Genomic DNA, 13,345 nt, shown 5'->3' with positions numbered 1-13,345 from the left:
ACAGAACAAGACCCTGTCTCTAAAAACAATTTTTTTGTAATTAGCCAAGCATAGTGTAGTCCCAGCTACTCACGAGAATCATTTGAGCCCAGGAGTTCAAGGCTGCAGTGAGCCATGATCGAGCCATTGGACTTCAGCTTGGGCGACAGAGCAAGACTCTGTCTCTAAAAAAAAAAAACACACCCAGCTTTGTATTGTGGGTTAGTAAGTCTCAATGTTATCTGAAAAATGGAGATAATCATATCTGCCTCTGAGTATTATCATGAAGACTAAATAAGTGCAGCTTGAGCCCGGGAAGTTGAGGCTGCAGTGAGCTGTGACTATGTCATTGCACTCTAGCCTGGGTGATGGAGGAAGACACTGACTCAAAAAATGAAAAATAAATGAAAATAAATGAGTGCAGCCAGGCAAGGTGGCTCATGCCATAATCCCAGCACTTTGAAAGGCCAATGTGGGAGGATCGCTTCGGTACAGGAGTTCGAGGCCTGCCTGGGCAACACAGGGAGACCTTGTCTCTACAAAAAAATTAAAAATTAGCCAGACATAGTGGTGTGTGCCTACAGTCCCAACTACTTGGGAGGCTGAGGTAGGAGGACTGCGTGAGCCTGGGCAGTTAAGGCTGCAGTGAGCTGTGATTACACCACTGTACTCAGCCTGGGTGACAGAGTAGGAATGTGCCTCAAAAAAAAAAAAAAAGTGCAAAATACTTATCATGGTTCTTTTTCTTTTGTTCCACTTTTTTCAGTTGAGTTTTTTTTGAGACAGAGTCTCGCTCTGTCACCCAGGTTGAAGTGCAGTGGCACGATTACAGGCGTGAGCCACCACACTCGGCCTCAGTAACATTTCTGAATAACACTAACTTTAATTCTTTAAAAGCTTTTTTCTTTAATTGACAGAAATTTTTCTATTATATTTCACTAAGATAAGAGATTATTACTATAATTCAATACTGTCTAGAAAATTCTAGCCTATGGCTAAAAATAAATAAGGCTGGGCGCAGTGGCTCACACCTGTAATCCTAGCACTTTGGGAGGCCAAGGTGGGTGGATTACCTGAGGTCAGGCGTTCGAGACCAGTCTGGCCAACATGGCGAATCCCCATCTCTACTAAAACTACAAAAATTAGCCAGGTGTGGTGGTGCACGCCTGTAATCCTAGCTACTCAGGAGGCTGAGGCAGGAGAATCACTTGAACTTGGGACGCGGAGGTTGCAGTGAGCCGAGATCACGCCACTACACTCCAGCCTGGGTGACAGAGTGAGACTCTGTCTCAAAAAACATAAAATAATAAATAAATAAATAAATAAGATATAGAAAAGAAGAGGCAAAATTGCTACTTGCAGATGACATTATCTAGCTTAAAAATTCTAAGACAGTTAAATTATTAGTAAGGTGGAAAGTTTAATTTAAACATACAAAAAGAAAACAGTATGTAATAGGTCTACAAGAAGACCCCATTCACAAAAGCACATGATTATAAAATATATAGGAATAGGCCGGGCACGGTGGCTCAAGCCTGTAATCTCAACACTCCGGGAGGCCGAGGCAGATGGATCACCTGAGGTAAGGAGTTCCAGACCAGCCTGGCCAACATGGTGAAACCCCATTTTCACTAAAAATACAAAAATTAGCCAGGCATGGTAGCGCCTTGCCTGTAATCCCAGCTACTTGAGAGACAGACTGGAGAATCGCTTGAACCTGGGAGGCAGAGGTTGGCAGTGAGCCAAGATCACGCCACTGCGCTCCAGCCTGGGTGACAGAGCAAGGCTCCATCTCAAAACAAAAAACAAAAAAAAAAGTTAAATAATGAATCAAGCCATTCCATAACATATATCAAAATTAACTATAATATTACAATAATTAAACCAATAGTGGTATGTGCAAAAATAGATCTCTCCCCTAAAATCAATGAAACAATAGAAAGTACCTATGCACATTGTGGGAAATTTAGTACATAACAGAGTTACCATTTCAAATCAGTGGTGAAAGGACAATCTGTCCAATAATGGTATTAGAATAAATTTTGGAGAAAAAAAAAGTTGTGTCAGTACCCTATAAATGACTAAACCCCAAAATACCAGATTCATTGAAAAGATAATCACTTTAAAAGTTTCATAATAGGCCAGGCGCAGTGGCTCACGCCTAAAATCCCAGCACCTCGGGAGGCCACGGCGGGTGAATCACTTGAGGTCATGAGTTTGGGACCAGCCTGGCCAACATGGCAAAACCCTGTCTCTACTAAAAATAAAAAATTAGCCGGACATGGTGGCACATGCCTGTAATCCTAGCTACTTGGGAGGCTGAGGCAGGAGAATCACTTCAACCCAGGAGGCAGAGGCTGCAGTGAGCCAGGATCGTGCCACTGCACTCCAGCCTGGGCGACTGAGCAAGACCCTGTCTCAAAAAACAAACAAAAATTAGCCGGGTGTTGTGGCGTGCGCCTATAATCCCAGCTACTTAGGAGGCTGAGGCAGGAGGATTGTTAGAACCCAGGAGGCAAAGGTTGCAGTAAGACGAGATCACGCCACTGGGTTCTACCCTGGGCAACAAAGCAAGACTCTGTCTCAAAAAAAAAAAGAAAAAAAGTTGCATAATAGAAGAAAAATAGAATATTTTTAAATGAAAAACACTTCTACCTAAGACAGTAAATCCAGAAACTATCAAGGAAACTTTTAAAAAGGACAGGTTTGATGACATAAAAACGAAAAACTCCAGACTAGCAACAGATTGGGGAAATGCTGGCAACTTTAACAAAATGTCAATGTCCTGTCAACAAATTAATAAGAAAAATAATACAATAGAAAATGGGTAAAATAGGAACAATCCAGAAGAAATACAAATGATCATTAATATATAAAAGATACTTGTAAAAATAAATTACCATTTTTTGCCAATCTGACAGTCAAAAATTTAAAAGACAGATAACATGCAATGGGAATATAAGGAAGAAGCTTCACTAGTCCTGTTGTTAAGAATGTAAATTAAGCTCTTTTGGGAAACTATCAAATTTCAAGATAGGCATATCTTTGACCATATTTACAAGAATATGTATTAAATATAAGGAGGTTCCTTCAACATTATTTGAAATAGTGAGTTGATGAAGACAACTTTAAATGTTCATCAATCCGAAAAAAGATTAAACATATTATGGTGGCTGGGCGCAATGGCTCATGCCTGTAATTTCTACACTTTGAGAGGCCGAGGCAGGAGAATCGCTTGAGCACAGGAGCTTGAAACCAGCCCCGTCTCTACAAAACATATTAAAAAAAATTAGCTGAGCCTAGTGGCGTGAGCTAATCCTAGCTACTCAGGAGGCTGAGGTGGGAGGACTGCTTGAACCCAGAGTGGTTGAGGCTGCAGAGGGCCTAGATCATGCCACTGCACTCCAGCGTAGGCAACAGAATCAGACTCTGTCTCTTAAAACAACAACAACAACAACTGTAGAACACTATATTACCAACTATAAAGAGGTCTGTCTACCCTGGAATGAAAAGATAACCACGATTTTTAAAATCAAGTTGCAGATGCATGTGTGGAAATATGAACTCATTTATTGGAAAAATAAAAGGGTATGTCTGTGTGTGTGTATGCACATACATATCTATACTTATAAATATACCGGTATGATACAGAATATCCCAAACTGTTAACAATGGCTATCTCTAGAAAGTGGGAGCGAGACAGCCATAAAAAATAATGAAATCACGTCTTCTACACCAGCATGGATGGAACTGAAGGCCATTATCCCTAGTGAAAAAAATCAGAAACAAAAAGCCAGATACCACATATTCTCACTTATAAGTGAGAGCTAAACAAAGGGTACACATGGACATAAAGAGGGAATAGTAGACATTGGAGACTACAAAAGGTGGGAGGGGGGTGAGGGTTGAAAAATACCTATCGGGTACAGGTAATTTTCTAGGTTTTACTGTTTACTGTTCAGGTGATGGGTACACTAAGTGACCAGACTTCATGGCTACATCATACAAACATGTAAGAAAGAAAGAAATCTGCACTTGTACCCTTTAAATATATAAAAATAAACTAATAAAATAAGGTGGGAGTGAGAGACTACAGGGGAACTTTATATGTGTGTGTATGTATATGTATGTGTGTGTGTGTATATATATATAGAGAGAGAGAGAGAGAGAGAGTGTGTGTGTGTGTGTGTGTGTGTGTGTGAGACAGGGTCTCACTCTGTTGCCCAGGCTGGAGTGCAGTGGTGCAATCACAGCTCACTGCAGCCTTGACTTCCTGGCCTCAGGTGATTCTCCCACCTCGCCCTCCTAGTAGCTAGGACTACAGGCTAATTTTTTTGTAGAGATAGGGTTTCACCACATTCAGCCCAGGCTGGTCTCCAACTCCTGGGCTCAAGTGATTCACCTGCCCTGACCTCCCAAAGTGCTGGGATTACAGGCATGAACCACCGTACCCAGCCTCTTTCTGTATTTCTATATTTTTAAAATTTAGTTTTAGTGCCTTGCCTTTGTGATCTGTATTTGGCCACTGGTGTCATTTTTGTTTCTATTATCGTTCTCAGCCACATTCCTACATAGGTTAGCTGTCAAGCACAGTGCTTGCAACACAGAGTAGACAGACAATAAATAATTGCTCCATTCTTTCTGACATTTCCTCCTGAATGCCTCATAAACACCTAGAACTCAAAATTCAGTGAATTGTTTCAGCCAATTAATTAACTTCTCCCACAAATCTCTTCCACATTCCCCAGTCTCTCTTAAACAAGAAACCTATGAGTTGTCCAACTCCCGTCACCCCTACAAGACTATCTTTAATTCTACTGATACTACCCCTTAAAATTTCCACCGAATCCATACACTCTTTTCTCTCTCCTTAAAATATCTCATCTGGACTACTTCAAAAGCCTCCAAATTAGTTTCATCCATCACCAATCCATCTCCCATACTAATTTCAAGTGTTATCTTTCTAAAATGCAAATCTGATGATGTATTTCTCTTACTTAGAATTTTCATCAATGAGAAAAAGTCTAAACTCTGCAGTATGACATTCAAGGGTCTTTACAATCTAGCCCCTGTGAACTTTCTTAGCCTCATTTCTCATCAGTGCCCACTTCATACTTTATATCCTAATAAGGAATGAATATGAGACTAACAGCCAAAGTGATCTTAATTCTGCAAACTTACCATGTGGTTGTTTAATGCCTGTAACACCCACCTAACATCATTATTCACCAGGCAAACTCCTAGTTATCCTTTAAAAGCCTCAGACATTTCCTCTAGGAAGGCTTCCATCACCCCAAACTCCTCCCCAATATCCATTCCTGCAAATACCTTACATACGTACTTCAAATTTAATTGTTTCTATTGTAACTCTTATATGTCTTTCCCTCCACAAGTCTCTTAATTCCTTAAAGGCAGAGCCTTACCTACCTCTACATTCTCTGTGCCTACGACAGCATCATGTGCCTGGATTACAGATGTTCAACAATATTTACTAAACTCAGTTTGAATAATCTCTGGTTATATTTGAAATCTTAAGCAAGACCGGAATTTTTAAAATCTATGTTTAAATTAGGCTCATTCCAATCATAAAAAAAACAGACAGTAAAGTTGTAAAAGGGGGGTTGCAGTTGCATTAGAAAGCCATCATGAACTAAGGACCTGTGGGGAGAATTTTTCTGTGCAGAGTTGCTTCTTTCTCCTTTGCTTCCTCAGTTTCTGCTTCTTCACATCTTTCATTTGCACATTGTCAGTTCTGGCCTCGCCAGACTCTCCCTCCAACTCCAGCTTCAGTTCCCAGTGCTGACCAATTTTATCTCCATATTTTCTCATTCAAATTTCTGAGGGTTTTTTGTGTTTGGTTTGGGTTTTTTGGCACCAGGCTAGCATGCTCTATTTTTTTCTCTCTTTGGCCAAGCTATGGATCAGCTACCCTAGGATTAGGTGCCATGGCTGAAGCTCTAAGACCAATTAGCTAACATCCCCCCAACCCTCAAGATACCACTTGTATTTCCTCAGAACCATTACTAAAGTATATTGCTAAAATAATCTTGCATTTCTTTCAAAAACAAGTCTTGCCAAGACTTGTTCACAGTAAGAAAAATCCTACATACTTCTTCACTGAAGCAGCTATTCCAAATATGCAAAGAGTTAATCTTTTATTTCTAGATGTGCACAGAAGGAATCCTCTGTATTGTTATTACCACTTGACAGCAGCGGTTTAAAAAGAACTTTTACAAGCTTTCTGCAAAAATTTCCATACATATATAATGTAAAGAAATGAGCAGTCCAGATGTTGCCTTGTTAAAGTCTATCCCATAATAGCAAGTAATTTTATATAAGGATAAGCACATACATTGACAGTTTATCACTAATTAATGAAACCTGTTTCTCTTCCTCCAAACTACTAGCACTAGGTAATGATTGAAGGCCCCTCACTGAAAAGCTTCCTTGCTAGGAAAAGACGGGTGCAGGCCATGAGAAAGGCATCTAAGTAAGATGTGGTGTCCAATAAAATTGAATTTTCAGTGCTATTAATCTCTTGCTTAAAAACTAGATGTAAATTGGCTGGGCAAGATGGCTCATGCCTGTAATCCCAGCATTTTGGGAGACCGAGGTGGGTGGATCACTTGAGGTCAGGAGTTGGGAGACCAACCTGGCCAACATGGTGAAAACCCGTCTCTACTAAAATACAAAAATTAGCTGGGCGTGGTGGTGGGCGCCTGTAGTCCCACCTACTCGGGAGGCAGCCGCAGGAGAATCCCTTGAACCCGGGAGGCGGAGGTTGCAATGAGCTGAGATCACGCCACTGCACTCCAGCCCAGGTGACAGAGCGAGACTCCATCTCCAAAAAAATAAATAAAATAAAATAAAAATTAGAAAAAAATTAAATGTTATTAGATCTAGAGAGATTACATGTTTTCACTGAGATCAAGCTTAACAGAATAATAACACTATACACATCTTTGAAAAGAGAGGGCAATTTTTTCACTAAAAAAATGCTGGCTATTAAATGAGTCAACATTCACTGGAAAGAAATATTGTTAGAAAAGGGTAGTGGAGCCAGGTACAGTGGCTCACACCTGTAATCCCAGCACTTTGAGAGGCTGAGGCAGGAGGATCACTTGAGCCCAGGAGTTTGAGATTAGCCTGGGCAACACAGTGAGACCTTGTCTCTATTTAAAAAAAAAAAAAAAAAGAAAAGAAAAGAAAAGGGTAGAGGGATAGAGGAAATGCTATGTAATAATGGCCCTTCAGAAGACTGGAGAGAAAAGAAAACTTTCAAATGCAGAATGTTCTCACATTTCTTGGTATAAAGGAAGGATTTTCTATTTTAAAATCAGGTAGGTGTTCTAGTGAGCCAACCTGTTTATTAACTATCCTTGTCCGTGACTCATTTTAGCTTCATCTATATTAATGAGCAGCTGACTATGTAATACCACAATCATCAGTTTAGACTATACAAACACATAATCTTAACATCTAATTTCAGAGGACAGGAATTTGGTACAATTTAGAGTGCTGATATTGTCTTTAAATGAGGCTTGAAATGAAGGTACCATTAGAAAGCTTTCATTGAGCAAAGACCAGTATACAATGGGCAAGAGGTTATTTGCGCCGCAGCAAAATTTCACAGATTTTAAAAGACAATGTTACCTTGAATGTCTTGGAAAAATTGTAGTCAAACACTAAAGAAGCTGTATGTCCTTATTCTCTTCTTTTTAATAACTGGAGCAATAAGCCAAGATAATTTGCTATCTAAATTCATGAAGTACAGCAAGACTTTGATCTCTTCTCAAAGGAGTTTACAATGATTTTCATTTACTAACTGGGCCTATTTACATGTGTCAAACTAATACAAATGGGAAAATAGAAGCACTAATTTCTTACCTTTCATAGACTCATTGGAAAGATGATCTCAATTAATAAGAATTTATTGAAAGCCTTAGGGCCAGGTGCAGTGGCTCATGCCTGTAATCCCAGCAATTTGGGAAGCCAAGGCGAGCGCATCATTTGAGGCCAGGAGTTCAAGACATGCCTGGCCAATATGGTGAAACCCCGTCTCTACTAAAAATACAAAAATTAGCTGGGTGTGGTGGCGCATGCCTGTAATCCCAGCTACTCAGAAGGCTGAGGCAGGCGAATTGCTTGAACCCGGGAGGCGGAGAATGCAGTGAGCCGAGATTGTGCCACTGCACTCCAGCATGGGTAACAGAGTAAGACCCTGTCTCAAAAACAAACAAAAATAAAATAAAAGAATAAAGTGAAACATCTCATTCATCAAATTACAGGTAAGGGTTTAAAAAAAAAAAAGCAAAGGAAGCTTTTTTCTCACCTTGCAAAGTTCATGGCTGACCATCCTCAAGTCAAAACAGCTCTTGTGACAACTATAAACTTTAAAAAATATCCACACGTTTCTTGGTACTGATTTAAAATCAAAACCTCATTAATCAGTTTTACCTGCTTAAACACAAAGTTATCATACTGTCCAATATAACTCCAATAAACTACTCCTGCACACAGTCAAGCTAATAATAAAGAGAGGCCAGAGGCTTCATGGCAGCAAATTTAAAAGTCCTTACATCAAGGACAAAAAACCAAACACCGCATGTTCTCACTCACAGATGGGAATTGAACAATGAGAACACATGGACACAGGAAGGGGAACATCACACTCTGGGGACTGTTGTGGGGTGGGGGGAGGGGGGAGGGATACCATTAGGAGATATACCTAATGTAAATGACGAGTTAATGGGTGCAGCACACCAGTATGGCACATGTATACATATGTAACTAACCTGCACATTGTGCACATGTACCCTAAAACTTAAAGTATAATAATAAAAAAAAAAGTCCTTACATCAAATCAATACAACATTTAGGGGCTTAGATTTTCTTTGAAATCAAAACAAGAGAGGCAGTTTGAGAGTTTGCTATCTTCACTGATCCTCTCAGGAATGTAAAAGTATGCATTGCAATTTCAACCTAGCACTGCTTTAAAAAATAAAGCAATTTACTTCTACCTGGACAAGCAGTAAGGCAAGCCAAAGTAGCTGGGTTTTCTGTGACTTCTCAGTCTCCAACCTTTATGGTCACACTAACATTTCACGTTTCTAATGCTCCTAAACATAATTATCTCAAAAAAAAATTCAAATCACAACTGAATTTAAAGGAAGGGGGGCACTTTGCGTCACTGATAGAAAATGATTTTACACAATGAACTTAGAACTGGGTTTTTTCTTGTAACCATAGCAAGGGAGTGAAGATCAGAGAATTTAAAACTGTAACTAGGCTAGTCTCCTCACCTTGCAGTATCTCACCCTATCGGGTAGTCGTTGAAACAACACTGAGAAAGAAAGGCTCACAAAATTTTGATTTACACACATGCAACTTAATCTTGACGACACGTAAGTACCCACTGCACGTCCCTGAAAACGCATCGACTTGATTCTTAAATACAACCCCTATGTCTAATATACTGGCAGTGCAGATACACTACGTGAACACAACGGGGATGAAGGTATATCTAAGAGAACCAGAGGTTAGGCCTGCTGGTAATCAAAACGGCCAGCTAACTGAAGAAGTCCCGTTTTCCATCCCCACAGCAAACTGAGTTAACTAAGGAATCACTTGGAATCCTCAACTCGCAACCCCAAATACACCCAGACTTAAGGATGCAAGGCCCCTACAAAGCTCTCAGGAGGCGAGTCTCTCGTCCACACCAGGTGCACCTACTCTAACCCTAGCTTCCTCCTCGGACCTTACTCTGGCCCCTCGGCTCCCCGCACCGCCATACCTGGGGGCGCCCCCAGTACTGCATCCCCTTGCTTCGCCCCCACCCCTATCACTTCGTCACTCACCCTGAGTCACCGGAGCCGCCCGCCCGCCCAGCCCAATCCGCCCACAACACCTCCAGCCCCTCACCCTCCCCTCCTCCACGCCGAGTGGAGCCGGCCTGTCCCCTCCCGCCCACCGCCCTGCCCCAGGACACTCACCCGCGGTAGTAGGCTTTCACCCGGACCTGGTGGGAATGGTCCCCGCTGCCGCCGCCTGCGACCGTGTGGGACATGGTGCTGCTGTCCCTCTGGGTCGGCATCTCCTCACTCCCCCGCCTCAACGCTGGAGGCCGGGGGTGCGGGGGGGCGCTTCGGGCGCCGTGGGGGACTCCGCCGCCTGCGCTTGACGGAGAACCGCGGCCGTCCGCCCACCTACCTGCCCACCTCGCCCGCAGCGCCGACCCAAGGGTCGCCTCGCCGGAGCAGCCGGAACCGCGCGGCTCCTCCCACTGCCCGTAGGCGCCGCCGCCTCTACAGCCGCCCGGGCCCAAGACACCTCCTGCGTCGGTCCCTCCCACTTCGCTCGCTCCAAAGGCCCACATTCCAGGGTAGGGCGGGCGCAACCATCCAGCCAGCTCAAGGAGCCTCAATGCCGGGCTGAACCATCCTTACGGGGGCACAGAAAGGGGACAGAGGGAATGGGAGACGCTGATCATGGCATCAAACACGCCGGGAGGGGTGCTTTCACGCGAGCTGTAAAGAGACAATGACCAGCTCTAGATCACTAAAGTCTCTTCCCTGCAGGGACAATGGTAGGGACAAATTCTACGACACCTCACCCTAGCCTCGCAACTTGGTCACGTCTGCGGTCGGCCGACTTGGCACCCGGGATAGATTTGCGTGCAGGTTTCTGGGATTTGGAGTCCTCATGGGATTCTGGGACTTGAGGTTCCTTGCGCGTAGGGTGCCGCGCCTTCCCGCGGGTGAAGTCTGTCTCTCCAGCGTGCTCCCTGGAGCTGTCGGGGTGGAAAACCTGGATCCAGCTTGGGCATCTGAAGGTCCTGGAAATGACTGGGCTTCCTCACGTTCTAGACTTTATTAACTGATGAAGCCTCCCTTCTTCTAATTGCATAAATCGTCTGAATTATACATGTCTTTTGGGGGAACAAGAATTTGGTTACCTGCTCAGCATAACCTCTTTTATGGAAATAATTTAATAACATATGTAACAAATATAATAAAGGAAGAAACTCAACCAGAAGATATGATGAAAAACCGATTTTTCTTCTTTGGGGGCCCCCATATCTAGGCCCTTGTAGACTGCCCTTGCATGGAACAAGAGCACAGTGAATACTTACCCAATCAAGTCAGTCAATCCAAGAGCATTTCATTCTGTAAAAACTGGCTTACCAAAGATTAGAAAGAATCGTCCTTGGCTGGGCGCGGTGGCTCAAGCCTGTAATCCCAGCACTTTGGGAGGTCGAGGCAGGCGGATCACAAGGTCAGGAGATCGAGACCATCCTGGCTAACACGGTGAAACCCCGTCTCTACTAAAAACACAAAAAATTAGCCGGGCGTGGTGGCGGGCGCCTGTAGTCCCAGCTACTCGGGAGGCTAAGGCAGGAGAATGGCGTGAACCAGGGAGGCGGAGGTTGCAGTGAGCCAAGATTGTGCCACTGCACTCCAGCCTGGGCGACAGAGCAAGACTCTGTCTCAAAAAAAAAAAAAAAAAAAAAAAAAAGAATCGCTCTTGTAACCTAGTCTTTGACTTTCCTAGGATCTTGGCTCTGACACATAATTTACACTGCAACTACAGGTAGCATGAATCCAGCCCCTGCAGCAGTCCTGGTGCTGAAAGAGTTGGAATAATCAAAGAAATAGCTTTCTTTACGATGATAAAGTAGGCTTGGGGGACTGAGTCATCAGTCATGTGTGACACTTCAGCGTGGTACGACATCCTCCAACTGCTACAGACTTGGATTATATACTCTTACTAAAAATTCCCCTTGAATCAGGCAAAGTGCTACATGCCTGTAGTCCCAGCCTTTGAGAGGCTGAGGCTGGAGGATCACTTGAGCCCAGGAGTTCAAGGCCAGCCTGAGCAACATGGTGAGACCCCATCTCTTAAACAAACAAACAAACAAAAAAATCCCATTGAAAAACTTGGTATCAGGTTTTTCAGCAATTGGAGACCTGCATCAGTAAGTTTAATATGGAGTGATTAATTATGGAATATATTATAAAATATACGGGCACCTGTAAACCCAGCTACTCCGGAGGCTGAGGCACGAGAATCACTTAAACCCAGGAGGCAGAGGTTGCAGTGAGCCTCTGAGACTGCACCACTGCACTCCAGCGAGACTCTGTCCCTGGGCAACACAATGCACAGTGAGATCCCGTCTCATTTTTTAAAAAAAAGATAATTCACATGCCATACAATTTACTCATTTAAAGTGTATAATTTGATAGTTTTAAGTATCTTCACAAAGTTTTGCAACCATCACCTCTACCTAAATCCAGAGTATTTTCAGCACCCTGAAAGTAACTGCATATCCATTAGCAGTTACTCCCCACTCTCCTCAACCTCTGGCAACCAATAATATATTTTCTGTTGCTATGAATTTTTCTATTCTGAACATCGCTAGTAGCTGGGACTACAGGCATGTGCCACCACACCCGGCTACATTTTGTGTTTTTTGTAGCGCCGGGGTTTTGCCATGTTGTCCAGGCTGGTCTCAATCTCCTGGACTGAAGCCATCTGCCTGCCTCAGCCTCCCAAAGTGCTGAGATTACAGGTGTAAGCCACTATACCCAGTGAAGGTTTCAGTTTTTTTTTAATGTCCTTGCCAATACTTATTTTTTTTCCCATCTTCTTTATCATAACCATCCTAGTGGTTGTGAAGTGGTATCTCATTACAGTTTTGATGTGCATCTCCCTAGTGACTAATGATGTTGGGTATGTTTTCGTGTTTTTATTGGCCATTTATATATCTTCTTGGAGAACTATCTATTCAGATCCTTTAATCATTTTTAAATTGGGTTGTCTTTTTTCATTGAGTTGTAAGAGTTCTCTCTTTTCTTTTTTTTTTTCTTCAAGACAAGATCTTGCTCTGTTGCACAGACTGGAGTGCATGGCATGATCACAGCTCTCCAACTCCTGGGCTCAAGCGATCCTCCCACTTCAGCCTACTGAGTAGCTAGGCCCATAGGCATATGCCACCACACCCAGCTAATTTGTTTTTCTCGTTTTTGTAGAGACTAGGTCTTCCTATAATGTCAAGGCTGATCTTCAACTCCTGGGCTCAAGTGATCTTCCCACCTTGACTTCCCAAAGTGCTAAGATTACAGGTGTGAGCCACCATGCCTGGCCAGAGCTCTTTATATATTCTGGAAATACATCTCTTATTAGATTATTTGCAAATATTTTCTCCCACTCTGTGCATTATCTTTTCATTTTTTTAATCTTTTCATATTTTTGATGGTATTATTTGCAGCATAAAGATTTTTAATTTTGACGAGGTCTAATTTATTTTGTTGTTGTCACGTATGGTTTTTGTTTGTTTTACTGTGTGCCAGACTATATGTTATTTATG

General features: G+C 42.6%; 1 protein-coding gene across 3 annotated transcripts in view; it reads right to left on the bottom strand.

Annotated features, from left to right (window-relative positions):
* PRKCI (protein kinase C iota) overlaps positions 1-10,419 on the bottom strand; it is an 85,437-nt gene extending 75,018 nt beyond the window's left edge. Inside the window, exon 1 of one of the 3 annotated variants that reach the window (XM_526377.8) lies at positions 9,972-10,419. In XM_526377.8, coding sequence (XP_526377.3) covers positions 9,972-10,354 — 383 coding nt within the window. In that variant the 5' untranslated portion in view covers positions 10,355-10,419. The remainder of the gene's footprint in view (positions 1-9,971) is intronic. The other 2 variants (XM_016942293.4, XM_063806394.1) reach the window with 2 other exon arrangements.
* Between the last annotated feature and the right edge of the window lie 2,926 nt (positions 10,420-13,345).

This window comes from Pan troglodytes, chromosome 2 (assembly GCF_028858775.2).
Source record: "Pan troglodytes isolate AG18354 chromosome 2, NHGRI_mPanTro3-v2.0_pri, whole genome shotgun sequence".
Lineage (NCBI taxonomy): Eukaryota > Metazoa > Chordata > Mammalia > Primates > Hominidae > Pan > Pan troglodytes.
The sequence above is the reverse complement of the archived record's forward strand: the minus strand, read 5'-3'. Positions and strand labels throughout refer to the sequence as shown.